The 26,506-nt window shown below is 41.1% G+C and overlaps 2 protein-coding genes across 2 annotated transcripts in view; both read right to left on the reverse strand.

Annotated features, from left to right (window-relative positions):
• Positions 1 to 277: 277 nt before the first annotated feature.
• TARP (TCR gamma alternate reading frame protein) lies at positions 278 to 14,874 on the reverse strand. Its single transcript, XM_005146999.3, has 9 exons — positions 14,832 to 14,874; positions 14,375 to 14,722; positions 13,373 to 13,520; positions 12,455 to 12,507; positions 12,016 to 12,337; positions 7,393 to 7,430; positions 2,695 to 2,988; positions 1,143 to 1,214; positions 278 to 411 (listed from the first exon to the last, which is right to left on the reverse strand). The coding sequence occupies exons 1-9, from the start codon at positions 14,872 to 14,874 to the stop codon at positions 278 to 280; spliced, it is 1,452 nt and encodes a 483-aa protein (XP_005147056.3).
• A 5,459-nt stretch (positions 14,875 to 20,333) lies between these two features.
• The window catches only part of AMPH (amphiphysin), a 105,994-nt gene continuing 99,821 nt past the window's right edge, over positions 20,334 to 26,506 (reverse strand). The window contains exons 20-22 of the mRNA XM_005146984.2: positions 26,175 to 26,441; positions 24,301 to 24,402; positions 20,334 to 21,495 (exon numbers count right to left, since the gene is read on the reverse strand). Of these exons, the coding sequence (XP_005147041.2) occupies positions 21,388 to 21,495; positions 24,301 to 24,402; positions 26,175 to 26,441 (477 nt within the window). The 3' untranslated portion in view covers positions 20,334 to 21,387. The remainder of the gene's footprint in view (positions 21,496 to 24,300; positions 24,403 to 26,174; positions 26,442 to 26,506) is intronic.

Genomic DNA, 26,506 nt, shown 5'->3' on the forward strand with positions numbered 1-26,506 from the left:
ATAACCACTGTTAACATTGAGTACCTGCTTCATTTTGCAAGACAGACTTTGGATTAAAATCCTAGGTATGTAACCTTAGTCCTATTGCCCACCCTCAGTTCAAGACTCAAAGATTAGGAAAGCCAGACTGATATAAAGTCAGAAGCAGTAAAGCAAAACAAGCCTTGTGCACTAATACCATAAGCTTATGGAGGGGCTTTTGTTGTTAAATCTATATGGATAAATATATAGCAAAGCAAATTGAAGACTATTTTGTTAGCCTTTCCTAAACAAGCATTTACGCTTTCTTTCCTTGGTGCTTGGTGACAGCCCACATTCTGTAGATCAAGAAGAGTACGATGAGATAGTACATGGAGCTCTTCAAAAGAAGGACGATGTACACTAAATACGCCGTCCTGTGTATAATGTGATCTGTAACAAACATAAGACAGGAAAGCCTTGTTTAATGTCACTATTCTACAACCTCCTAAAAGATGGGTAGACCTGGGTCTGTAGTCTGTTTACTGCCAGTGGACAGTCTGAGAACACATAAAATATCTGACTGTCCTTTGAGTAGGTTTGCACTAATAAGCTCTGGACTGAGTGGGTTTCTTAGCACGAGACTTCCTCTCAGTGCTGCTGGATTATTATTCCCTGTGAAGACAAGAACATAATTCTAGTGCTTCCAACACTGATTATTGGTAGCACCATGTTTGCTTGAATCCTTTTGTCTTGGATTTTTTTGAATACAAGGACTAACAATTCTTCCTGAATCCCTGTTTAAGCTAAAAGAAAATTTCTTTGTCCAAAGTGCTGGGCAGTTGCTGGGCTGATGAAACATCAGCTGAAGCATTGAACTTTTAACTGCTTCAGATAGATGTTAAAGGATCAACACATAATGTGGGCTAATAATCTAGTAGCTGGACAGTATCTTTGCATCCTAATAAAGCTATCTAATAAAAGTAGGAGAGCCCATTCTTGTAATCCACAACAGAAGTTAATTCAGAGTAGCACTGAAGTGCTTTCATTTTGCAAACCCCGACTTAAAAGATTGCCTGTATGCTATTTAGAAAGATCCTTTTCGTGAGGTTCTGAGCAAATACAGCAATATCTGACTTCCGTGCTGTGCGTTGCTTTCCCACATTTTAATATATTTTAGTTACCTCTATAAAAAACTGTGCTGTTTCCAGATGTGTTGCAGTCCTCTTCCTGAGTACCAGTCCTTGTAGAATAGTCTATATCTTTCTCTGTGGAAAGAGATTTTAAATGCCACAATTAGGCTTTTCCTTACTTTTGACAAACATGAATTTGAGAAATAAAGAAAAAAGAGGCAGTAACATGTATATTAACAGTGAAATTGTAAGTTTTAAACAGCGAAAGAGATGGTTAAGATCTGTCTGCAGAGCAGATGTTCATGAGTAGGATTCACATGCACCGAGAATTTGAAGGGAAGGTAATACGTGTAGAGAAGTGATTTGGGTATTTGTTACCATATGTGGGAAGTTTGCCCTTTCAGTAATGTGTCCCTTAAGCTGTTCCTTTGCAGAGTCTCTTTAGAACTGAATCCACCTGATCTTGTCACTGAAGTGGCTAGAGTCTGCCTTCACAATGTACTGTTGTTACAAATGCAGAATAATTTACGTTGGAAGGGACCTCAATTAGTCTGTTTTTTAATGGCTTCTCTACAGTAAGGAATCATCTTGAGGAGAGCATGATCCAAGGTTCCCTTATTGGGAATTTGCTATTTTGGTGGTGCTTGTTCTCGAAAATAAACCCTTTCTGTTCTCGAAGCAGCAAATCTGTGTTTGTTCTTGGTTATGGGGTTTGTATGCATTGATACATGGGCTTAAAGGCATCTGCATTACATCTCATTACATTACATTACATATAAATACATCCTTCATCAAAATAAGCTTAAAGCATATTTTTGTCAGAAGATATTTTGATGGTTATCATGGCCATGCTCTCCCTCATTGGAGTTACATGAATTTATAGGAAGTTGAACAAAGGTAGGTACTGAGAAAAGATTAATTTAAACCAACATAAGCAGCTTTTTAAAAGATATTACCATGATTTATACAGTTTGCATTGATTATAGGTTACTTTTTTCTTTAAAATAGCATTGTCTTTCAGATTCTGCTTTGCATAATCTTCCCTCAGTTAAATGAGACATCTTATTTTTGAACATGGCTATTACTTCACCACTGCTGGACGTTGAGTAAGTAAAACATTTAAACTTCATTCTACATCCCCAGCAACCTTGGGTTTAACTCTTAGTTTTTTTATAGCTGTGGCTAATGTCAGGAAAATAGTCTCTCAGTCATGGGTTGAACAGGGACATGATACTGTTTTCAGACTTCTGTAGACAGGGAAGTAGCTGACACAGCTCAATGCAGAGCTTTTGGAGCTATGCTAGTTTACACTTGACGAGGTTCAAAAACTGCTCTTTTCCTATTGCAGAGGGACATTCCCATGGGAAGCGTAGCACAGGCTGGGTTGCTTTTCATAGGAAAACTGTGTATTTTAATGATTGCTGTGCAAATGAGCACAGATGCTTTCAGGAACAGTAATAGAAAGCATTATTTCTATACTTTTTATTGCAAAGAAAAAGTGATATCTATAATAATCTATGGAATGAAACTTTGAACATAACATCTTAGTATCTAACTTTAACGTATAATCTTTAGTATATAACTCTTAATATTTTGTATATACCTCGTGTCGGCAGTGAACGATCTTGGCTTTCATGCTCGTATTTGCAGTAATATTTTTTGTCTTTGTTTTTCACTGGTACAGTTAGCCAGCTGCCAATTGAGTATTCCTCATTTTCTGTGGCCTTCCAGGTGTCTCCTTTTACTACACTGTCTGTTACCTCCTCGTTATTTTCATCGGTCCAAGTCACCCGAATCACTTCTGGGTAGAATTTCTCAACAAGGCAAACATAAGTTATCTGATTTTCATGTTCCTTCTTCAGGATTTCAGAGTTTGCTGGTGGAGAATGTCCTTTGCCTGGGTTGGTTAGTGGAGGAAAAGAAATAACACAGTAGAGAACTAGAAGATCAGTAGAGTACAGTAAACAAATATGCCACCACAAAATACAGTTTTTAAAGAGCAGCAACCTGAAAGTCTTCTTGACAAATGTTCTGGCTCCCTAATTTGTTATTAGACATCTAGGATGGAAATAGAAATGTCTTATGTATGAAAGGAGTTTTAGGTAATAAGATGGATGAATTACAGCCCCTTCCATCCTTGAAATAAAAAAGTGGTGAGCTGAAGGAACCTGGCATTCAAACATAGTTTATAGTAAATATTATTTCAGTTGACCCAAAAGGTAAGTTTTAATTTTCAGTCAAATCCAGTTACAGTACTATTTAGAATAATTGGAAATAGAAAGTATGACTTTTAGCCTTATTTTTAAATGAGTTATTTTATAGAGAATTAAAACAGATAGCAGCTTTTATGAATATGATACAGAAAATTAAACTCCAAAACCAAGACTCAATTCAAATAATCTAAACTTATATTTAGACAATATAGAGTCTTCCAGAGTGTGGAGGGTATTTGATCTGGAGAGTTTTGATACGTGCCATGTGCATGGAGAAACACTATTTAAGTCCTAAATTGTTTAGTGAACACCAGTGTCTAGACTGCTTTGTTCGTGCTTCTTGTCAAGCAGCACATCTGGTAGAGGAAGACTATGATAGACTAAACCTGCTCTTTAATACTACAGTAGATTTGAAAAGTATGGTAAAAAGGTGCCTAGCCTAAATGAAACATTTCAATCATATCACAGTCCCGAGGAAGCATATGTCCTGAATAACTGCAAGTGTGTGCATGCATGGAAGAGTCCCATGTACACACACACAGGCAAACAGAAGACAGCAGAGAACTGGATAAATTAAGTTTTGCATATATACATGTATGGCAGTGTTCAAGACCAGGTTGGATGAAGCCTTGGGTGATATGGTTTAGTGTGAGGTGTCCCTGCCCATGGCAGGGGGGTTGGAACTAGATGATCTTGAGGTCCTTTCCAATCCTAACTATTCTATGATTCTATGAAAAAATAACTGTAGGTATGTCTATGGGGAAAAAAGAATGAAACCTTGTAGAACTGGCTGTAGATTTTTATGTATTTTCAGGTTGATCTATAAAGTTGTCAGGTCCACAAGACAGTGTACACTGTTGTAGCTTTATTCTGGGCAAATAGTCTGATTCTGAAGAATTTTAAAGTAATGCATTTCTGCTCCACCATCTTTTTTACTTTAGTTAAACTTCCAAGAAATTTGCAGGTTAGTTTTTAAACAGTTTTCTAAGCAGGTTTTAAAAGGTGTATGTAGGTCTCTTATTATTTTAAAATAATATATGCACACACATAGATATTTTTTAAGCTAAAATCTGGGGTTTTTTTTCTCTGTTATAGTAGTGCAGGAAGTCTCAAAACATAGTGCAAAGAAAATTCTGGAGTTAGGTTTGTAATCAATGAGCTATTAATGAATTGGGTTCAAAACATATGCTTTTGTAGATCATTTATGAAGTTTTCTTAATGAAACTCCTCTACAGTTTCTCCATAAGCAGCTATGGATAAGATTTATAAATAAGGTCAATGTGTTCTTAAGCTGAACTTTTCATTACTTGAATAATCCACAAAATTGAGTAATTTTTGCCTGATAGTTAAAGCTCCATTGCTCCCCTTCAAGCCCGTGAGAGCCGAGAGCACGCAGCACACTCAGGTTACAAACAGTGTTCTTGTCCTGCTTGCCAGCAACATCAGGTATTATCATTGATAATAGCACAATAGAGTCCTGACCTAACGGCAGCTTCCCCAGATACTTTAAAGAGCTGTCAACCTTCTCTCCTAAGCTTTCCCATGACAAAACTTAAAACATAAGTCCTTGAAAATACTTACTGGAGATGATGAGCTTTGTTCCAGAACCAAATGCTTTATTATTACACACTGGTACATCCTCTTACAAAAACTGCTTGGGACATTTAGGTTGGACAAGGACCAGATTTAACAACCACAATATGAATATTAAGAATTCATTTGGCTACATGACTGTAGAAAAATAGAATTCAATGTCAGCTAATGCTGCTATTTCCAAAGAGCCTTTAGTGATAAGTACTTTAAATTCAGTTTCAAGCAAGTCTGTGCCATCACTTGTTTAAAAAAAACATCAAAACAAGCTGAGTGTCGTTGCCTGGGGCAATGATTGAGATAGCATGTTTCCTTCAGGTTTTAAATGGATGCAGGATTGGGACAATTTTACCTCAAATCCTGCTGTACGTGCCTACACAGTACTATTGCAGTTAGTGCCAAAGGAAACATTACAGGTGCCTCTATGTATACTGTAGAGAAGCATCAACTTCCATCATTCCTGTGCATGTCTTTCCCCAGAGCCTTCTAGCTTCTCCCCAGTGAAAACTATATGCACCTTACATGAAATCCTGCCAACACTGAAACTAATGACATTTCCAAAGGTCCAGGTTTTCCCCTGACATTTTCTACTGAAACCTGTTTGTGAACACTGTCTTATAAGAATCAGCTACTGAATTAATCTTTGTGCCCACGAAATCCTTGATATTTTAAAGCCATACTGTTAGGGTGATGAGGCACTGGAATGGATTTCCCAAGGAAGTTGTGAATGCTCCATCCCTGGCAGTGTTCAAGGCCAGGTTGGACAAAGTTTTACTTTTGCATTTATATTACTCTTGTGGTGAAGCTATGCAATCGATAGGATAAATGCTAGTTTCAGTATAAAGCACAGTATAATAGCACAGTAAAGCACTGGAGTAAGCAGTGTCATGGTTTACTGTGAGGTGTCCCTGCCCATGGCAGGGGGTTTAGAACTAGATGATCTTAAGGTCCTTTCCAACCCTAATTATGCTATGATTCTGTGAAATTCCATAGGAAGATACTTACAGAATAATCCTGTATTGCCAATTTATGTTCTTTATTGGTATTTCTATTCTGCTGTAAGCTTCAAACCCCTCATCTATTCCACCAAATGCAAATGCCAAACCTGTCTCTCAAATCCTAGCTCTTCTGTTAACGGCATTATTCAGTCTGGAGCAACTTTCTTTTGATCAGAACTAATTAAAGGGGACCAACAAGAACAAAAACAAGTTCACTGCAAGTTGACAGGAGCTTAGCTCTTTCAAGTATAGATATGTTGGTGATTCAATTGAATTAAGCACTTATCCTAAATCCTTGTTTTCTCAATTTCTTTCCTTTAGGAGTAACTTAATGTTGGATGGTCACCCCTGAAAAGACAAGCTGTGATGAAATGCCTGATCTTACTTGTGTAAGTAAGGTAGCTACAGCCTTTTTGCTCTATTAATTGGCTGGAAGTCTTGGCCACATAAAGACAAAATCCTATAGAATTGGAGTGAAAATGACTTTAAACTGTAGATACTGAAAGCATGACAACTACCTGATTAACAAGGTGAGGATTTTCACTAAAAACAAAAAGCTTATCCTGATACAGATATTTCTATTGAACTATAGTTATGATTTATTTAGTCTTTTGGACATAAATCATTAAACCCAACCTTTTCTTGACATGCTAATACAAATTTCTATATATCTAACCAGGCTTGACCATTTGGTAGCAGTAGTTCTTCTGCTTTGTGTTTATGCAGTTGTTTAGTCTAGGATTATGGAATTTAAAGCACATTTAATGGGAAAAAGATTCTTGTCCTCCACTTCCCATTAAAATAAAAGTCTACAGGAAGGGCATAAAAAAGGACCACCTCTTCATGTGCGCGTTTTTAAGCAATAAGAAGAGCCAAAGTGCTGTGGACATGACAAAAATCATTACAGACAAGTTATTTCACTTTTATTAGCCTAATGAAATGAGGGTTTTGGCAATAGCCATTGTGTATTTCTCTTTGTATCTGTATTGGGAAGGGGTTTTCTTCTTTTGCGCTTAATTCAGAGCTGCTTAATTCCCGGCTTGAATCCTTCAGTAAAGCTGGGGGGAAGAGAGACATACTCCTAGAGGAAAATGTTTTGCTTTTCAAAGAATTTGAGTAACCCAAAGGTTTGGTGCTTTTCTGTCAGAATGAATTAGAAATATCACAAAGTTTGAATATGCATGTTTATACACAAAACCATCTTTCAGTTCTCTGAAAGCTGTCTTTGCCATATTTAAGTTTTAAAGAGAAAATAATGATTGGGGTTAATTACATATCTGTGCTGCAATAGCTATTGTGTTTCACCCATTCTATACATAAACAGAAAACCATTATGTTGTGTTTTGCATGTGGAAATGCTGTTCAAGAGGAAAACCCTGAAAAGCATTCACTAGGGTTAAAACTAGCAGGAGCTAAAAAAGCAAAGCACTTCATGCAGTCAGGATCTAACTGTACTGAAAAGCATTTCAGAAGCAGTTAATTCTCACATTTTGTACTTACTTGAAACAATAAGCTTAGTTCCACTTCCAAATACTTTGATATCGGCATCCCACGGTCTTACAGTGCTTAGCAATATCTCCTGCTCTGCACTTCCCTTGCACTGGCTGCAGGAAATGTCTCTCTGATTTAGAGGTTGTGGACAGATTTTGCCCAGTGCAGTAGCTTAATTTTCAGCATCGACTAGAGTGCCATTCTTAGAAATCCTTTGATTTTTTTTTGTAGTGAGTGCTTAGTTTTTAACTATGTTCTAATCCTGTTGGGCTCTGGGGCTGCTCTAACAAAGAGTTCTTGTCTCCAGCCTCTTAGGTGTTCTCTGAAGAAACTTTTTGCTGTTTTAAGAAGAAATACGGCTACATTGTGACTCCCATAGGAAATTAAGGAAGTTTACTACTTGTTGATTTAAATATACAGATAACCATTTTTTTTCCTAAGTGTCCTATTTTGTGAATTACATATTGTGTGAAAGTACCTTAACTAAACTTCCATCAAACTCACATTTTGAAGCCCATATTTCAAATGCAAATTCCATATTCTAAAGAAAGCTTACTGATGCTCATAACTAAGTTCATGCTTTTTCTATGTGGTTACTTTGTTGACTTAGCAAAAGCAGCTGCCTCTCCATGGGGACAGTTTAGTTGGAAATTGCAGCACAGAACATTTTTGGTCAGAGGCATAGATAACATTTTAAATTTCTTCTGCTTTTTATGACATGGCTTAATTATAGTGTCGATAATATCAGCTACTTTCTGAGCAGCATACTGTAGGCACTGCTATATGCTTTATACTGAAAACAGCATTTATCCTATTGACTGCATAGCTTCACCACAAGAGTAATACAAATACAAAAGTAAAGCAGTTACGTTGAGCAGGGCCAGGAATTAGGTATTTCTGACATTCCAGGTGTTTTTCCTTCCCAGCCAACTTAGACTGAACCACCTCTATCAATAAGAAACATTTTGCATTTCTCACTTGCTGTTCCAAGAGTAAAGAAGTTCACTTTTCTTTCCCAGAAAAAGAATGAATGCATGCATCCCAATATTTACATTTTTCCTTACCATTTTTCCATTCCCCATTCCTTAACAAGTATTCAGTAATTGTTCTAGAGGCGATCTCTCTATTCAGAAGGTCAATGTATTTATTGCCCATCAGCCCACCCAACTGGGGCATCATGTACAGCTCACAAATAAAACCTGATTTATCAGGCAGAAATTAGTTTTTCTGTTGTCTTTCATGCTTAATTATCTGAGAACCTGAATGCGTCTGTGAAAATCGGATCAATAATAATGGTACTTACTAGAGACGATCAGTCTGGTTCCCGTGCCAAAGTACTTAAACCACCAGCTCCACTCTGTGTTTTGGCTTTGCAATAAGTTAAGGTGCTCTCTTGCTGTGCCATTGCTGAAGAAAGTCCCGTTTATTTCCCAATCAGTTCCAGGAAATTGTGTGAAGCCTTGGTCCTTTTCTGCTGGGAGGCTGTCAGGTATTTCAGGCTTACACCTGGTTATCAGGCTGGTATCTAATGCCCTTTGGAGCAAATATCTTTCCTAAACTGTTGCAAATCTGTTAGATAACCCTTCTGCTTAACACCTAAGCATTAGGTGAAGGTTTCTCTTCAGTTTTAGACACACAAATAGATGCACAGGGTTTTGCATGTTAAAACATATCTCCAGGTGGTGATCCTGCTCTTTCCCAATGAGTACACTTCTTTTCACCTACAAGTAAGTGACATCAGGTACTAGTAGATGGAGTTAATTTTCAGTTGTCTTAATACAGTTCAGCAGAGGAAAAGGAGGGAGATCCAGCACCATAAGATTCACAAAGGTGTCCATATGCTGCAGGTTGCTCGCTGGCAACTTTTCATATACTAGCCAGTGAGAGAAGGAGGCTTTTCTGTTGTGTACTGGTTTCTTTATAAAAGAGCCCAAGATAACATCAGAGTCACCACTACTGGTGATCAAAGAGCCTGCATGCTTAGTTTGTGAGTTTGAGTTCTTCTGGGATCCCATGTGGTATACTGACTGCAAAACAACATTAAGAAGTGTGGTTAGAGGGAGGAGCAAGACTGAGGGTGAAGGTCTTTCTGTTGAATTAGGTATAACAAAAGCACTCACCTCCTCTGAAAGCTCCTGGGCAGCAACATCATATTCTGCAACCACAAAGGAATGGCAGGAATGATGTAGACAGAGAATGGTGACAACCAGCGCGTTTCCTTCCTTTCCGTGGTGTTTTGCAATGTCCTTAGACCGTATCACCTGCAGTTGGTAGGGATTATGTTCATGACAGTGAGTATTAGGGAGGTCTCATTAGAAGAAAAATAGCAAAACACTACATACTGCAGACAGCTTTTCTAACTCACTGATATGATCTGGGCTTGCACATATGAGGAGGACAAAGCTAACCTATAGCCATTTGGAAATCTAATACATGTTTGAAATTGTTGTGTCATTTCTTCATCCCATCAGACTAATATTCTTTAATGAGTTACACTTCAATGAACCAAGTGAGGAGAGTATCAGGGTACCACAATAAAGGTAAATATTAAGGAGAGGCTTAATGGTAGAGGAAAACCTTTGTGGATTTATTTCTCAGTATGCACCTTGAGGCAGTGGCTAGAAGGGATGCATTGCATATGAGCCATAAGTATAAAAAGTTGTTCTTAACTATGGAAAGTTCTTTAGTACTACTTTTGGTAACTGTCTTCAACTTTTTGGGTGATTCAGATGCAATACTAGTGAAATATGAACAGTGATAAGCAAGAAGATGGAAAAAAGAGAATGATTCAGCTCAAAACAAAAAAAGAACAAAAATGCTCCCCTCCAGATCTTGGGAGGAATAAACAGAAAATCTTCCTTCTCTGACAGCTACTAAGTTTTAAGTGAAAATAACACTCCTTTTCCTTTACTTAAAATCTTACGAACCTTCAGGGCAAAGCTATTTCAATTTCCTTTGCCAGGGTGAAGACTTTGAAGACCTCCAGTACCCCATACTGACCTATTTCCAGGAACAGCAACATGGAAACATGCTTCCTTTCCACTAAATAGGTCCTTGCAACCTTGCAAATGAACTTGATGACGTACTTGAGCAGAAAGGAGCACCTGGAAGGGAGAGGATGGGTAAGGTATGGGAACTTCACTGTTCCCTTTGCACTGTGCACTTGCTCAGTCAAAACCTCTGGCTTTTGGCAGCTGATGATTCCAAGGCATCAGTGGGCACTGAGCATACCCTGCTTCCCCAGTGCCTGTGCTTGAGGCCAGGCAGCTTATCCATGCCAAGAGAAGCAAGTGTTTGGCAATACTAGGTGGTAGCAAGCATATAATTCACAAAACCAAGGTACAATTCTTAGGCATGTTATCTTTCTTTTAATGACTTCTATTTCCTAGGGGAGAGCAGTGGCTGGACTAGAAAATCAGTGCAATGTTTGCTCCCCTCAAGAGCCACCAGGCTTCTGCCATGGCTGTGGAAACAGTACCAGAGAAGCAGGTTGGTTTCTACTGTTTATGTACTAAGTCTTAAGGCACTGAACACTTCCTTTGCCCTTAAGATATGTGTATTTGAAGACCAGGGTGCAAGTGACAACCCAGACTTTGGAAGGGACAGCTGTGTGGGGTTAGCTGCTCCCTTTGGGTAGCAGAAAAAGATTTGGCCTGTCAGCAGCTCATATCAGATGGAGTGAGAAGACCAGGTGTAGTGATGCATTCCCTGCTAGCCTCATCCTCTGGGCTGCTCCATGATCTCAGGAATGCCTGTCAGGCCTTGGTCTTTGTGTAATGAGTCAGGCAGTGAAGCATCCCTTGTTCATACCAGGAATGCTGCATGACTAAGGAGGGAGGTGCTGATTGTAACAGGGAATCCTGTTGTCTGGCTAAGGTGAGAAGCAAGGGCAGGGATAGTCAGTCATTCCCTGAGAGCCCTGGAACGCTCCTTCCCTTGACCACAGCCAGAGTGGAACGGTACAACTGGAGTTTTGAAAAACGTCCTAGTTGCTACTTACTGGTCACGATGGATATTTGCTAATGACTAATTCGGATCCTTCCACCCTATAAACAGTGATCCCAAGTGAGTTCCTTTGAGTTCTCCTGGACTGCAGCAGGCTGTGACCAGCATCTCCCTTTGAGTGGGACACCCCTTGGGGCTCACAAATTCAGTTTGCGATACCCGAAGGACCATCACTGAAAGCTGTTGGTGGGATCTGGGCTGAGCCCCCCACCTCTTCGAGGCTCAGCCCTCACTTGCTGAGAAATGCCAAGACATCTGATGTGAGCTCCAGGGGACTTGTTAACAGGCACCTTTATATATCCATGTGTGTGTGTGCGAGTATAAATTGATACAGCAAATGAAGTCAATCCTATTGTCTCCCTTACCCTTTTGTGCCTTTGGTCTCGTATTAATCCTTTCAGCTTGATTTTACCTTTATCTTCCTTTGCATGTTTCAGCCATGAGGCAAGTAATAGAGTGAACCTTGCCATGAAACTGTGAAATCGCACTTTATAAATGCACAGTAGAACTGCTTTTGGTGGTACTTTTGATGGTGATTCTTTGAGCAACCATAAACCCCTTATTTTGTGACACCTGTGGTTCAGCTGTTGAGGGCTTTTTGCTGTGATGATCTTTGAGTTTCTGTCATGGTGAGTGTCCCAGTAAGCACAGTAGTAAGTAGCAGCGTCATCTGGAATTACATCTTTAATTGTAAGAATAAATCGTTTCTGGCTAGAAACTTTTTCAACCATGTACCTGTTTGCTGTAAAGCCAGTTTCAACTACAGGTTTCCCTTCTGAGACGTACAGGATCCTCTCTGGAGCTCTACCCTCTTTCTGCTGATACCAGTGTATGGATAAGCCTTCAAACATTGCCTCTGAAATTTTAATTTCACATATCATTCGTGCACTTCTTTGGGACTTGGTAATGGATATCGGGCTCTGCACTGGATATACTTGTGCAAATCCATCTAGGAAAGAGAGGAGAAATGGTGTCATTAGCTGGAATTCAGAGGTGTGGAGAAGACGCCTGTTAGCACAGCCATGGGTGCCTATGAGGAAAGATAAAGGAATGAAGAAGGACTTACAAGACCAGGAGGCTGTGGCCACAAGTGCTGCCAGCAGCAGCATGTTTGCTTGTCAGGCTCTTCTGTTGTTGAGAGTCAGAGGAGGGTGAAAGGGAGCCCAGATGGGGACAGTCTTCTGTGGGAGGAGGAGGTGACTCTTGAGCGCTCTTCAGTGACAGGTCCGTGTGTAAGCGGATGGGGCACGTTTACTGATTCCCCTCTCCAGGCTGGTAAATGGTAACATTGGTTAGAAGGCTGTAGTCCTGTCTGCTTTTCAGGTAAATACGAGAAATGCTGGTCAATCTGATGATTGTGGTCCTGTAAGACTTGAGCCAGCTTAAGTCATCCAGCTCTGGGATAGCAAAGCACCAGGGAGCCCCCATGTTGGTGCTGCCCTCCACCAAAGCAGCCAGAGGTCATCAGTCTGCAGGGAGCAGGGCAGCTGCTCCCAGGGACATGACTTTGGTTGTGGGTGCAGGAGGAAATGCGTGCCCACAGGATTTCAGTTTCAAAGCTCAGATGGGATGAAAACATTTCTGAGAAAGGAAGGCTGGAAAACAAAAGCGGGGCTGCTGTCAACAGCCATTGCACAGGGCATCTCGGGGATTGCTGCCATCACATATTTAACAGTTGTCACAAGCTATTGTTGCTTTGCATATCCTGCTGCAGAAAATCATGAGGGCTGGAATAGACAAGTATTTTTTGCAGAGTTCAGAGTTTGCAGTTCAGACCACAAAGCACCTTTTTGTACAGCTTATCTTTGCGCCCAACTAATGCTGTGATGCGTTGAAATACCAATATGCACAGTAGTAAGTACCAGAATCCCTTGGAGTCAAATTATTTATCGTGAGAGTATAATGATACTTAGGATGTGTCTGAGCTTGAAATCTCCTCCTGAAACCACTGTTATAAAAAGTAGCTGCCTGTCCCCGCACATACAGTATCCTTGTTGGTGGCTGTCCAGGAAGATGCTTGTACCAATGCATGATGACTTCAGCTCGCAATTGGCACACAATTTTGGTGGATGTGCCCTGCATCTGCGTTTGGAGCTTTGGGGTCTGCACCAGCACTGTCCATGTGTCTCCATCTGGAAGGAGAAGCAGAGAAATGGTGTGAGGGGAAGAAATTGCTGGAGTTTGGAGCCAGGAGAGTGTTCTCCGCGCATGGGAAGGGTGGGGGAGAGGAATAAAGGGCTTACGGGACCAAAATGAAGCTGCAAAGAAGAGTGGAAGCAGTAACATGCTGCCTTAGCAGGTTAAACCTGGGAATGAAATAAAGACAAAAGGTTCTAAAGCCCTTCAAGTGGAGAAAGCATCAAACAGCTGGGAGGAGGAAATGACTCATTCAGCACATCCAATGTTTGTTCTTCAACTCGATGCTATGGAGGGGGTTGAATTTACTGGCAAATGAAACCACAGCAGTAACAGTGTAGAAAGGACCTTAAAAAAAGTCCATCTAAAATAAGCTTTCTTCATGAAAAAATCATGTATAATTTTCTTTCCACATGATTCTATCCAGCACATTCCTCTCAGACTTACCTGCACATAGAAATGCAAGTTGTTCATCCCAGCTCTTCCCAAGGATGTTCTTCTCCCCTTGAATACCCTAAAGCTGTCCCAGAAGCCTTTCCTAGAGCACTCTGCCTGCTTTGGTAACATTTTTGGTACCTCAGGAAAGTATCTGTATTATGCAAAGTTGATTTGTGTTACTTTGCAGTTCAGCTGTAGTACCATCACCCTCAGGAGAGCTCCTTTCCCCCAGCACAGAACATGATACCAGCTGAGCTGCAGCACTCTGCATTTCTTTGCTTTTCTCTTTGTCCTTTATTTGTACTTACATACTCAGCATAAACCTGTTGGGATGCTTTAGAGGCAGGAAGGTGCAGGTGTGGGTCTCTGCACTTGACAGAAAGCCTGCCACTCCGGGTATAGCTTTCTGTACAGGCTACCTGGGGTTTGCTAGTTCTGTGGTTCTGCCAGTAGGCACAGTAGTAGGTGCCTTCATCATTGGGGTTGATGTTACTGATGGTGAAAGTGCAGATGTTAGGGCCTTTTTTCGAAGAAGAATACTTGTTCTTATAGGAATCTTTATCATAATGAGCTTGACCTGTTTGCATATACAGAATCCATTCGGGAGGTCTGGCAGGTAGATGCCGGTACCAGTGTACATAGAGACCTCGGAAAAAATCCCTTGACACACCCTCAAATACACACTCGATCTGTGCAGTTGTAGTTCGCTCTCTGGTAATGGATGCTCGCATCTGCCTCAGAAGCCCTTGTGCTTGCCCATCTAGAAAGGAGGAAAGAGAACAAACACTCTTAGCCTGCTGTTTGCTCACAGGCATCAATACAGGTGCCTCTTGCCACTGCCGTGTGCTGTGGAGACAAGGGGAACCTACGAGACCAGGCTGCAGCCAGGGCCAGGAGCAGGAGCAGCAGCATCCCGAGGGCTCTCACCAGCGTCTGCCTCGCAGAGGAAGAGGAAGCTGACAGCTCTCCTAGCAGGGACAGGGGCTGCACAAAGGAGAGGAAATGACTCACCTGGACATCATCCGCAGAGGCAGCACTGGCAGCAGGTGGGTGATGTGGAGGAAAAGCCGCTTGACTGAACCCTGCTGAATTTCAACAGCCCCATGAGTGCTTGTGCACAAGGGGCACAAAGTCACCTCCTCCCTCTTGTGCACACAATTACTGTAACCGCTTTACAAAGTAATTTTGTAATCTGAAGCAATTTTACAGCTGCTTTTGCACTATTTGAAGCTGCTAAACAATGCCTGGCGTCAGATGCTTTTTCTCAGGTCCCCTACCAGTAAAAAGGGAGAAAAAATAGGAAAAAGGAGCTTGATGAACTTGAGAGGTCTCAAATTACTGCTCATCACACAGCCTGAATGCTGAAGGCCAGGAAGAATACCCAGCAGCCATTCGGGAGCTCAGTGGTAGTATTGCTGTACTAGCAACTGCATCTTGTCACAGGGAAGGTGAGATGCTGCACCTCAGGGTGGCCTCTCCAAACGCTGGGTATTATGCAAAGAAACACAATTTTCTGTTGGCAGAATGGAAACATAAATATCTGTACTCTTTGCTTTGCAGGTTTGCTGCTGAGAAGCTCCACACAAGTCAATTAAGAAACTTGGTTTAACTTAAGTGGAGGTTTGATCAAGTCCAAACAGAAACCAAGGAGAAAGTAAAACAAGAATCTCTACCAGCAGAGAAGTACAAAGTGAGTCTATTGCACCTTCAATCTTGAGCCATGCTTCAAGCTTTTCTTCACTTCTGTCCTACTATTCTGCTGTGCAAATGATGTAAGTGGGTATTTAATCTAAAGATATAGCTTAAAGGGTAGTGGGAAGATTTTTTTCTTCTTTTGGATAACCTCACCTGCCCTCCAGTAAATCTACACAGTGGCAATCCAGCCAGACCTGTGGCCATGCCCTTTTTGCTGTTAAAGTGCAATAACAGCTTGGCTGGCACTGGCTGTAGTGGGTGTCTGCAAAGCATGTGCTGGCTTGGAAGCATCTTTGGTATTTGGCTGCGTGCACAGGGTGTCGGATCCAAAGCTGATGGGGAAAGTAGGTGGGGATATTCCTGTGTGTTGTCAAACACTTGAGGATCCGGTCAGAAAGCAGAGTGTGCCTTTGTGCAGGCCCCTATGGCTTTGTACTGCAGTGTATCCCCACTAGTACAGTAGGAGGTGGCAGCGTCTTGCGGAGTCACTTTGCTCACTGTGAGGGTGCAGATGGCTTGGTGGGGTCTTTCTCAATGCTGAACTTGCCCTCATTGGCCTGGCTTTTGAGGAAGAACCTGGAGGACACGAAGGCAAAGCACTGGCAAGCTGAGTGGGGCCTCTCTCAGTGAGTGAGCACAGTGTTGAGTTCAGAGTGGGGGACGTGGCAGTTGATGAGCACCATTTTGTGTTCTGCCTTAGTGGTGGGTGTGGGGCTTTGCTGCAAGACTCCTGCTGAGCTGCCTGTGCAAGACAAAGAGAAAAGTCAGAGGTGTGGAGCTGAGCTCGACCACAGGCAGACATGCAGACCCAGGAGTACAACTCAAACAAGTGGCCAGGATGAAAGTGCTCAACAGCCACATTGTCACTGCCCTTCTTACAGCTTCCTTACAGGGACAGGCTCCTGTGGGGGCAAAGGAGTTCTGAGGAGCAGAAAATCCATCCCATGAGGCTGTGCCAGCTGCAGGTGTGTTAAATAATGCTGCATTATTTCCCACTTCCTTTGGTTAACACTTGCATAAATGGCAAACAAAAAAAAATCCAAAACTGGAACCCACCCTTGTGAGCAGAGAGCTCACTACTGAGGCAGACCTTTTTCTTTCTTGATTTACCCCAAGGGATTTCCTTAGGTGATGTCACTCTTAGTGAAGAGTCACCAAAACTAAAAGATGTTCTATTGTTTATAATGGCAACAACCCTAAGCATGAGACTCGGTTCTGATGCATTTAACTGCCTTTTCTCTACAGAATAGCATGAAGATCTTGCTGTAGTTCTGAACATCCCATATTTCCTGGAAGACACTTTGAGAGGAGACATCAGGCTGAAGTTATTGCAGAAGAGAACCCCCTACAGCTCTCATGCTGCAACTGACAGCTCATACGTAAGGATCTACATTAGAGAACTTGTGATGAAGTCTAGCACTAGGTCTGGAAGGAAAGGTTGGTACATTGAACTACTCATTCCTTTTGCCACATACTTTCTGTCCTTCCTCTGCCCTTCTCTCCATTTTCCGCCCTTCTCATTTTTCTTTCCTTCTCCTGATTTTCTCCTCTTTTTGCCCTTCTCCTTTTGTCCTACACCACTTTCTTCCCTTCCTGCTGTCTTCAACCCTTTTTGTGCATTCTGCCCTTCTTGTATTTTTCTGCCCTATAACTTCTCCTGCCTTTCTCTTCCTTCTGCCCCCATCTCATCCTTCTGGCCCTGTCTCCTTATTCTGCAGCCTGGCAAATGTAAGTCACAGGTACACAAAGCAGCAACAGGAAGATAGGCCAAGCTGTCCCTGTCTCCTGAAGAGGGAGAACGTGAGGGATGAGGATCAAAGTCTGAGCTTGCACTGGGTAATGGAGCCAGAGAGAGCCAGGGCATGAATGATACCCTTGGAGGTGCAGTGAGCAAGAACAAAGCGGAAAGGGCCCTGAGGAGCCCTAAGCAAGAGGCTGTGCTCAGTGCTACAGAGGACAAGCAGCAACCCCTGTGGTCTACTCTTGGGAGTCAGTCTAGAAAACTTCCTCCCCCTTGCCCTGTCAGGCAGCTCAGTGGAAAAAAAGCCTTCCTCCTGCCAGGCCTCTATTGGAGAAAGGACTTTCAGGACTTTTGCATTTATTGACCCTCTCACCAGATGTGGGTCTCTGACTGGCTCCTGAAGGGTATATCTGGTGGTTTACATGCTATTTTGTTCTCTGCACTGCATTTACAGTGCCTGTGGTGGGACAGAAGTCTTGCACACTCAAAGTGGGACTTTTACTACTGTCTGGGCATTTTCTTTTCACTGAGATTTTCCTTAACTGCTATTAAGCACCTGCATACACAACACAATTCTCTTTGGAATGATTTCAGCTTTGACAAATCAATCTTAATCATAAGGTTCTGTCTGTTACAGGAGACACCATTTGGAAAGCACTACAGTTTTCCCTATATGAGGCTTCTGTGGTGATCAAAAAGGTCAGAGCGAAGACATCCGTGCAAGAGAAACACAGATGCTGCCAGAGATGTGCTACACACAAGGGCAGCATCAGAGCTGAAATCACACGGATGAAGACTAAGAGTGGAGTCTTCAGAAGGTAATTAACTTATACATTATGTTACACATTTAGCAAGGTGTATGAATGTATGCATCTGTGTAGTCCATTTCATATTCTCACCCGATTGCTTGCATCACGTCCACCGCAGTCCTCTTGTCTGCAGTGAACATCTCACCACCAGAGAGCACATCAGAGCTGACAGTGGCACTGGTAATTACAGCACTTCACACTCTGCTGTGCTGCTTTCAGAGATACGGCTTCATTAGCTGAACTAACTTCTTTCTGTAGCTGGGAACTGGCTTATCAGGTGGTGCTTCATCAACTTAGTGTTTTAAACACAAAAAGAGAGATCTTTTAAATTACATCTGTTTTAAAAGGAACAGTAAAATCTGATTTCATCCTTCGAGCAGTGTGGTACTTCCATCTTCTACCGCTCTAATACTCACTCATGCTCTGCTTACACATTGGTGTGCAAGAGGGGACAGTATTGTAAACTGTTTCTCACCCCATCCACCTAACCCAGCCATCATGGTGACTTTCTTTTGGTGCCTTTTTCCCTGTGTCAGCAAGACACTAAGGAATTTTCATTAAGCATGAGCTTAAAGAGACTATGATTTATTTCATGTCTAGGGCGTCAGTAATCAGAGCATCCTGGAATCAGATGCTACACAATCTGAGGAGGACCATACCCACCCAGCCTTGCCTCCCTCTTCTTGCAGCAGGGGCAGATACACCCAGCTGTGAGGTCTGGAAAAGGCAGAGCAAGGTGTGGAAAGGAGCAGGAAGAGGAGAAAAGGGACAGAAATGCTTATAATTTCTCATTATTCATACCCCCACCAGACAGATGAGCTACAAAGACACAATATATTCACTCACTCACATGAGATGTTTGTCCATCTTCAGTTATTTTGTTGTACTTCCACGGCCAGACTGTGCACGATTAGGCCACAGGATCAGGAGACTGGGTCACTAAATCTTTCAAGGTTAGTGGTGGCTTAGGCATGAGTAAGTCTTTACAGCCACCAAGATACAGTGTGCTATTGTTTTACAATCACTCTGAAAGCATTAAATTCAGTAACTTGCCAAATCCATTATGGTGTGTTAATGAGAAGAATCCAAGAAAAGGGAGAAATGATTCTGAGTTAATGTAACTTGATGGGTGAGGGTAGCACCAGTAGGTAACAGGAGTACATATTGGAAAGGATTTTCTTTTCTTGCCCTAGAATAGGTGTGTATAGGTCACAGAGAAATACGATTATTTTATACTATTAATCTCAGGAACTGCAGGTGCTAAAGTGTCTGAGAGACAGGTCCAATTGTCTAAAACTAGCATAAGAAGAAAACAAACAGGAGAAATGGTTATTAACCCAAAATGATAAAAACATTTCTATTTATGAAATCCTGCTGTTACAAGGGAAAACTGAACAGCAAATCAAAGTGCTTTCCTGCAATCTCTTTGGACTCTGCTCACTGTGACATTTCAGAGCCAAAACCCCAGCTATCACGGTTTCATCAATCAGCTTCTCCACAAAACACAGCTATCATCAAACTTGCTTTCTAAAGCTACTGTATTCTGAAAAAACAGAGAAACCAACTCTCCTCCTCTTCCACAGCAACAAAAACATCTGTTTCTTCAACTGAAATTTGACAAATTAATTAGAAATAGAGCAGAAACAGATACCATTTGCACCAAAACATGCTCCCAACCAAAAAATCATGAAAAACAACTGAATTGCTAGTAAAATACAGATGTTCCTAAAGCTTTGCTTCTTCCATGCATCAGCAAGCACAACAGAGCAGATTCCTGGAGAACCTTCTTTCCACTCAAAATCAATGGATAAGAAAAGAAATTACTCAGAGGTAACAATCTGTGGTCAAACACAGAAACGATCCCTTGGTGCTTGTAGATGGATATTAGGTGGTGGTCAGAGTCTGGAACAGAAGGAGCAGATAGGAGATGTGCTCAGCTGGGGTTCAGACCTTTTGGATCTCTGGCCCACAACTAGGGCTGAGAGCAAGAGTTTAAGTGATGCATCTGTTATGTCGTGCTTCTTTGGAAAAAGAGGTATTAAATTATGATTAGGTTCTTTAATACAACATATAAACTATAGAACTTCTGTGTTACAAAACTTCAAAAGCACGACAGATGAAACAGCTTCTTTGGATCAAAGGTTTATTTTTAATGACACAGCACTGGAAAACATAAGTTACAGATGACTTTTTGATACAGGATACATTATATATATTAAAAGGATCTGTGAAGGTATGCTGCATAAATACATATAGTGAAAATATATTGTGTTTATTTCTTAGAGATTAGATCTGTTTCTTTGTTTTCAATCGATTCAGCCAATTAAATAAAAAAGTATAGATTAGCATCATAACAGCTCCCCCTCCACATTATCTCCTTATAGCTACTGCAGCTGGAGGAGGAGGCCGAGCCATGCCTTCTCAAAGGTTTAGCAGCTTGGAACATGATGTTATTCATCATCTCAGAATGAAAATTTCACATTACAAACACAGATACTGTATCATGTTTTGGCAATGGAGCAGCTAGTTTTGCTCTGGAACAAAACCATTTCCTGTAATGCCAGACAGTGAAAGAGCAATGCATGTACTGGTGATACTACACAGCCAAAGAACTACGATGAAGTTGTGAAAATGCATATATATCTATATGCACTTATATATACACATATAAGTTCTTGTGTGTATATATATTATGCATGTCCAAAAATAACATTGAAAAACGTTGCAGCGGTCGATTATTCTTGTCAACACATGAAACTTATAATAGTTTGACCTCATTACTACAGGATAACTAATTAAATCTTCTGCAGTGCAACTCAATACAATACACTTAGTGCAGAGAAGTTAAGGTTTTGGTATTGAGGAAGCTAATTTCAGATTTCATGGGAAAGGACCAAATACAGGATCACCATAGCTCTGACAAAGCACAAACAAACCTGTTGCCACGTACGTGTGAACAAACAACATTGGTTTTTTTATTTGAGTTTTCTGGTTTTCAGGTACTGCTTCACTGAACTGTTTGCATTCATGCTCATTTCGATATGTTTCAACAAGCTTTGTCTGGCACCAGTCTGTAAACCATTCACAGCTCAAACTACAAAAGGTGGGCTCCTGTGTTTCAAAGAGGTTAAAAACCTACTGACTGAGCTTCATACCACGTTCGGCTGCCGGCACGGAGAACTATTCCAGATGGCGTGTGAAGTTCTCTGGGAAAAGTCCTTTATAGCTATTTGCATCCCTGTACTGAAGCCACTCGGATTCTTTAATGCCTGTCAACCAGCCAGCCTCCTGCAAGGAAAAAGACAGTCAGTCTCTTAAACTTCGTATCTCTGATTCCCTGCTATGAGCTTCAGACCTGAGGAGGTTTCAGCCACGTGGCTGAAAGATTCAATACTTTGGTTAAAAAGCAGCTTCTGATGTTGCACAGACTGTTTTCTCTGTTCTGCCAGACCCCAATTCCATGAGACCGAGCGACTGCAAGTATATTGTATGGCCTTTAGCCCATGTAACTGAACTCCACACTGGATAATCAGACTTCCAGGCCATCCAGTATTACCCTGGATCTGCATTTGTGCAAATCCTGTACAAAGTTGCAACAGTAATATCAGCACAGTTGCGCAGTAAGAGCACAGCAGCAGGCCAGAGACATTGCACAATGCCATAGATGGGGAAAAAAACAGTTTTCAATTGTATTTTTTTTCCCCTGAGAGTTCTTTTCTCTTGTTCATGTACTGGCAGTCAGAAGAAATAACAGTTCTTGCAGTCACCAGAATTACTCTCTCTAGAAACTCAAACTTAGTTAATATGCAGTTATTTTTTCATAGAATCATAGAATCATAGAATAGTTAGGATTGGAAAGGACCTCAAGATCACCTAGTTCCAACCCCCCTGCCATGGGCAGGGACACCTCACACTAAACCATATCACCCAAGGCTTCATTTTTCTATAACTCCTGGAAACTTAAACCAGAACTTGACATGTGAAATTGCAAACAAATTACCAGCAGTGCAAGCAATCAAAAAGGAGACTTCTTATTGGAAAGGGTTGTGACCAGCAATTCTACCTGGAATAAAATCAACTCAGTAGTTTTAACAATGATCAACCTATTCTCATCTCACTAACTCAGTCACTCCATGCCTTGTCCCTTTTGAGAACAGGAGCCAGAGCAAAGCTGTGACAAGCAGGATTTCTAATACTGCCATACTGTTACTGCAGAAAGAGGACACAAGGAGGTAGAGTTGCTTGGGCACATCTTCACATACACCATCGAGTCACAATTGCTGCATGTGGGGTGTAGTGGCTCTCTGCCCCAAAATAAGCACCATTAGAGCAGATACAGTACAGCACTGGCTGGGTACATGCAACCAGGGACATGTTTTTGAAGCATGTGGAATAGCTGAGAGAAAAGACAGAGGAACTGCAGCTTTCTGCCACAGGCAGCCTGGATTGTATGTGGGAATGAAGAGTTTTACCGGATAAAATCTTCAACTCAGGGCTAATGGAAAAGCCACTGGGTGGGACTGGTTTGCTTTGAATAGAGGACACAAGCTGTTGTTACCAGCTATATTAAAAATATGGCTTTAGACAGGTCAATTTTGAAGGAGAATAAAGAATAACAAAGATAAAAATACTATATAAATCAGCAAAGTACCTAGCAAAAAACAAAGAGATTAAGCTTTATAGCAATGTTAAATATGAAGGGCAAATACATACTGAGTAATAAAGATATGACCAGAATAGTTTCAGGAACATGAATACATAAAGGTTTATTTTCTCCATCACTGCACACAATTTACTTCAATTAATGCTAATGGCATTTGATGCACACAAGAATATACCTCATGGATTCACCAAGTGAAGATTAAGTATATTTAATACATTGCATCCAAAGTAAAACAGACTGAAGAGAGAGAGCACATTTTGCTATCCTTACAGCAGTGTCCTATTTTTGCAAATATTGCTATTGAAATCACTTGAACTGCCCACGAGGTAAGATGCAGAATAATTTGAGTAAGGATAAAAGAATCTATTCCTATAAAAAGAGCAAAGTGCCCTGCTGAAAGAAACATCTTTGTGTTGGGTTTTTTTCTATTATTACAGAATTAAACACAAAACCTCATTACTTGTCTCTTGTATTCAAAGAGAGCTCAGCTGAGATGATGAACACTGGTTATTACCTCCCTTTAGGCAGCATCCACCACTAAAACAATTTCAAGCACAGCCGCCAGCACTCATATGTGCTTAGGGCATTAATATTTAGACCTGTTTTAAGAAGTATTCTTCACTGAGAGCAGTGCTCCTAGCTACCTGAATAGGCAGGATCCAGATCCCCATTTCTCAACCCCCAAATAAATGGGAAACTTTCACTAATGCTGCTGGCACTAATAGATGCCCATGTAAGTGGTGGGTGCAAACTGTGCAGCACAGTCTTCTCTTTGAAAGTAGTGGCCAAAAATCAATTCACTGCAGTGAAATTCAATTTCACATATGGAATAAAACTGCTTAAAACTCAAATGAAACACATTGTTAAACCAAAATTAGATCTCTTAAATGATATTAAACTGTTGCTGAATTCAGGTTCAGGCTTCCAGAGGGCAGAGTTAGCTTTAGACTCATGCAGGTCTGTGCCCGTTGGCTGTAGGACAACACAATTTGTGTGCAGCCTCTGTGTTCTCTGTGGGAGAATTTGTATCATTTCTCCAAATCTATACATAAAAACTCTGAACATCTAGGGACAATGCAATCGATTTTACTGCAGTGATAAGACAAGTTGATACATAGCAACATAATGCACAATTTGTAAGTAATTTTCTGTATTAAGTCTTTGTGTGCATGTGTATTAAATCCACTACAAAGTAGCATAAAAAAAGCCCTAATAAAAAAGCTGAGGTTGGATCCTGCTAGTAGCATATATCTGGGATTTAAGCTGTAGCCAACTGTGCCATTTAGTCTCAAAACCCAGTCCAAAGACAAAAATCTTTGTGATTTCTGAGAGTAGTGACATTTTGGATACACATTCCAATTAACCATAGTCTGTAAGAAAAACAGTAAGACAAAGAGAAATGTTAACAAAAGAAAGCCACGTGTTTTTACCTGATCAGCTGTGGTCTCAGAAGGAATTACTAGTACAATATCTCCCCGTTTTAAATTAAGCTCATCGCTGTTAGCTGCCTCAAAATCATGTAGGACTTCAACCTGAAGGAAATAACACCAAACATGTGATGTGATCAAAATGGAGACATTTTCTTAACAAGATTATGTTAAATCTTAAAAAAACCTGAACAACCCCAAAAGAATATTGTGCTGCCTTTGTGCAAACTTATGGCTATAGACAGGTACATTCAAATCAACAAGGTTGAGATTGATTCATATCACAGTTTTCTATTCATTTCCTTAGAAGCAGGAACAGCTTAAGTAAGTCTTCTTGAGGCTACTTAAGGAAACCCAAGATCCTGCCCCAGTATCTCAAGGACAGATGATATTACAACACCTCATGAGTCCTGCCTCTTAGACAAGTTGTGCCACCCTTACTCCTTCAGTGTGAGGAACTTGCTTTCATTCCCAATGAGAGAGGGGTAGCAGGATTTGCAAATAAATGTCCCTTCCAACCCTCGGAATTCTGTGAAAGACTTCCAGGAACTGCTGTTTCAGATTCTCATTCTCTTGCTGTGGCCACTGGATGTTATTCTTGCTGCAAACATCCATGGAAATTTATGTGGGATGTACAGCACCCATTTCAATACGTGATCAAAGAGGCGAATAATGGGAACCCTATTTAATGCTTTCCCTGGAGAGAGCTCCCATTTACTGGCAGATGGGCTTGCCAAAAATACCTGTCTTTCAAAGATGTGATTATTAAAATATCGGCAGGATCAGCATGTCATTGTGAACAGACCATTTTAACTAAATGGTTCTACCTCCTTAAGAGATCTGCTATTCTAGTTTTCTCAAAGCACAGCCAGTGCCATGGTAACTCCGCAATAATGAAGAAAATGGCATCAAGAGCCAGATGGTTGGCATCTATTCTGCTTCTCTTTACTTATGTCTGACCCAAGAGAGTGATGAAAAACAAGAGATGAACTATGTCAGCATGTCCGAGTCAGAGCTGCACAATACTGCTCACCCTCGCCTTAATGCTCATCTCTAAATTTGCTGAAAATACTGAGCACTGAGAATAGACCAAGAGGAATGGAATACTTATGGAGTGCTATGGGACTAATTAGTCTGAACTATGCAAATTAGAATAGGAAACATGTAAAGTTCATCCATCCTCAAGGAGCTGCTCAGTGATTCTGAAGTGAGAAGCATTATCAAAGAACCTTGTGAACCAGGAAGCCCGAGGGATCTTGCCAGCCAAGGAGAGAACTTCTTATGCCTCATTAAACTTTACTGTTTGATTTCCCTAACAGTTATAACTATAATATTACTGAAGTCAGAGAATGACATTTTGGCTTTATAACCATCAACTGTGGAAGTCCCATGGGTTCCAACATAACCAGAACTTCCACTATTGATTTTCAGGCCAGAAAAATGCCAATATTCAATATTCACAGAATCACAGGATGGTTTGGGTGGGAAGGGGCCTTAAAGATCAAATATACTGTTAGTATATTACATGTATCGTTGGCATCTATCATACAATATTGCTGACTAACTTTGGCAGTCCAGTTTTACTCAGTGTATAAATATTAGTAGCAACTTGGTGAGGTGAAGGAGCTCTTGTACTTCAGTGAGTCTCACAGCTACGTAAGGATATGCACCACAACAACCATGTGCAGAAAATGTATCATCTCAGAATTCACATACAAAGCAACAGCACAGTATTAAAGTTGTGCCTGTGTGTGCACGTCTGGCTGTTAAACTAAGCATCCTTTGGCCTCAAGAAATCATCACACTACCTGCACAGACAGACCATCCACAGGAGCTAGATCTGAGCAGATGTCTACAAGGAGAATGAAAAAGGATACCTTATAGAGAAAGCCGGGTGGCATCGCAGAAGCTGCATCTTCTGCTGGAACAGGCTGATCCTGAGAAAGTGTAGCCTGGATTTCTTCTGCAGGTTTCTCCTCAGTTCCAGCCTGGGAAGTTTCACTAGGAGAGATTTCAGTGCCCTGAGTGCCCATCTCCGCTGCAGCATCTTTGGACTCGTTCACGACAGCTTCATGTTCTTCTCCCTCCCCCTCATTGTTTGATGCTGGCTCTATTACTACTGAAGGGATGCTGCTGACCTTTTCCTGGGAAAAACAAAACCAAACCAAGAGTATTCAGTACTTTATCTCAAACAGCAAAACACAATTGA

The sequence above is a fragment of the Melopsittacus undulatus genome, chromosome 1, assembly GCF_012275295.1.
Source record: "Melopsittacus undulatus isolate bMelUnd1 chromosome 1, bMelUnd1.mat.Z, whole genome shotgun sequence".
NCBI classification, from domain to species: Eukaryota; Metazoa; Chordata; class Aves; order Psittaciformes; family Psittaculidae; genus Melopsittacus; species Melopsittacus undulatus.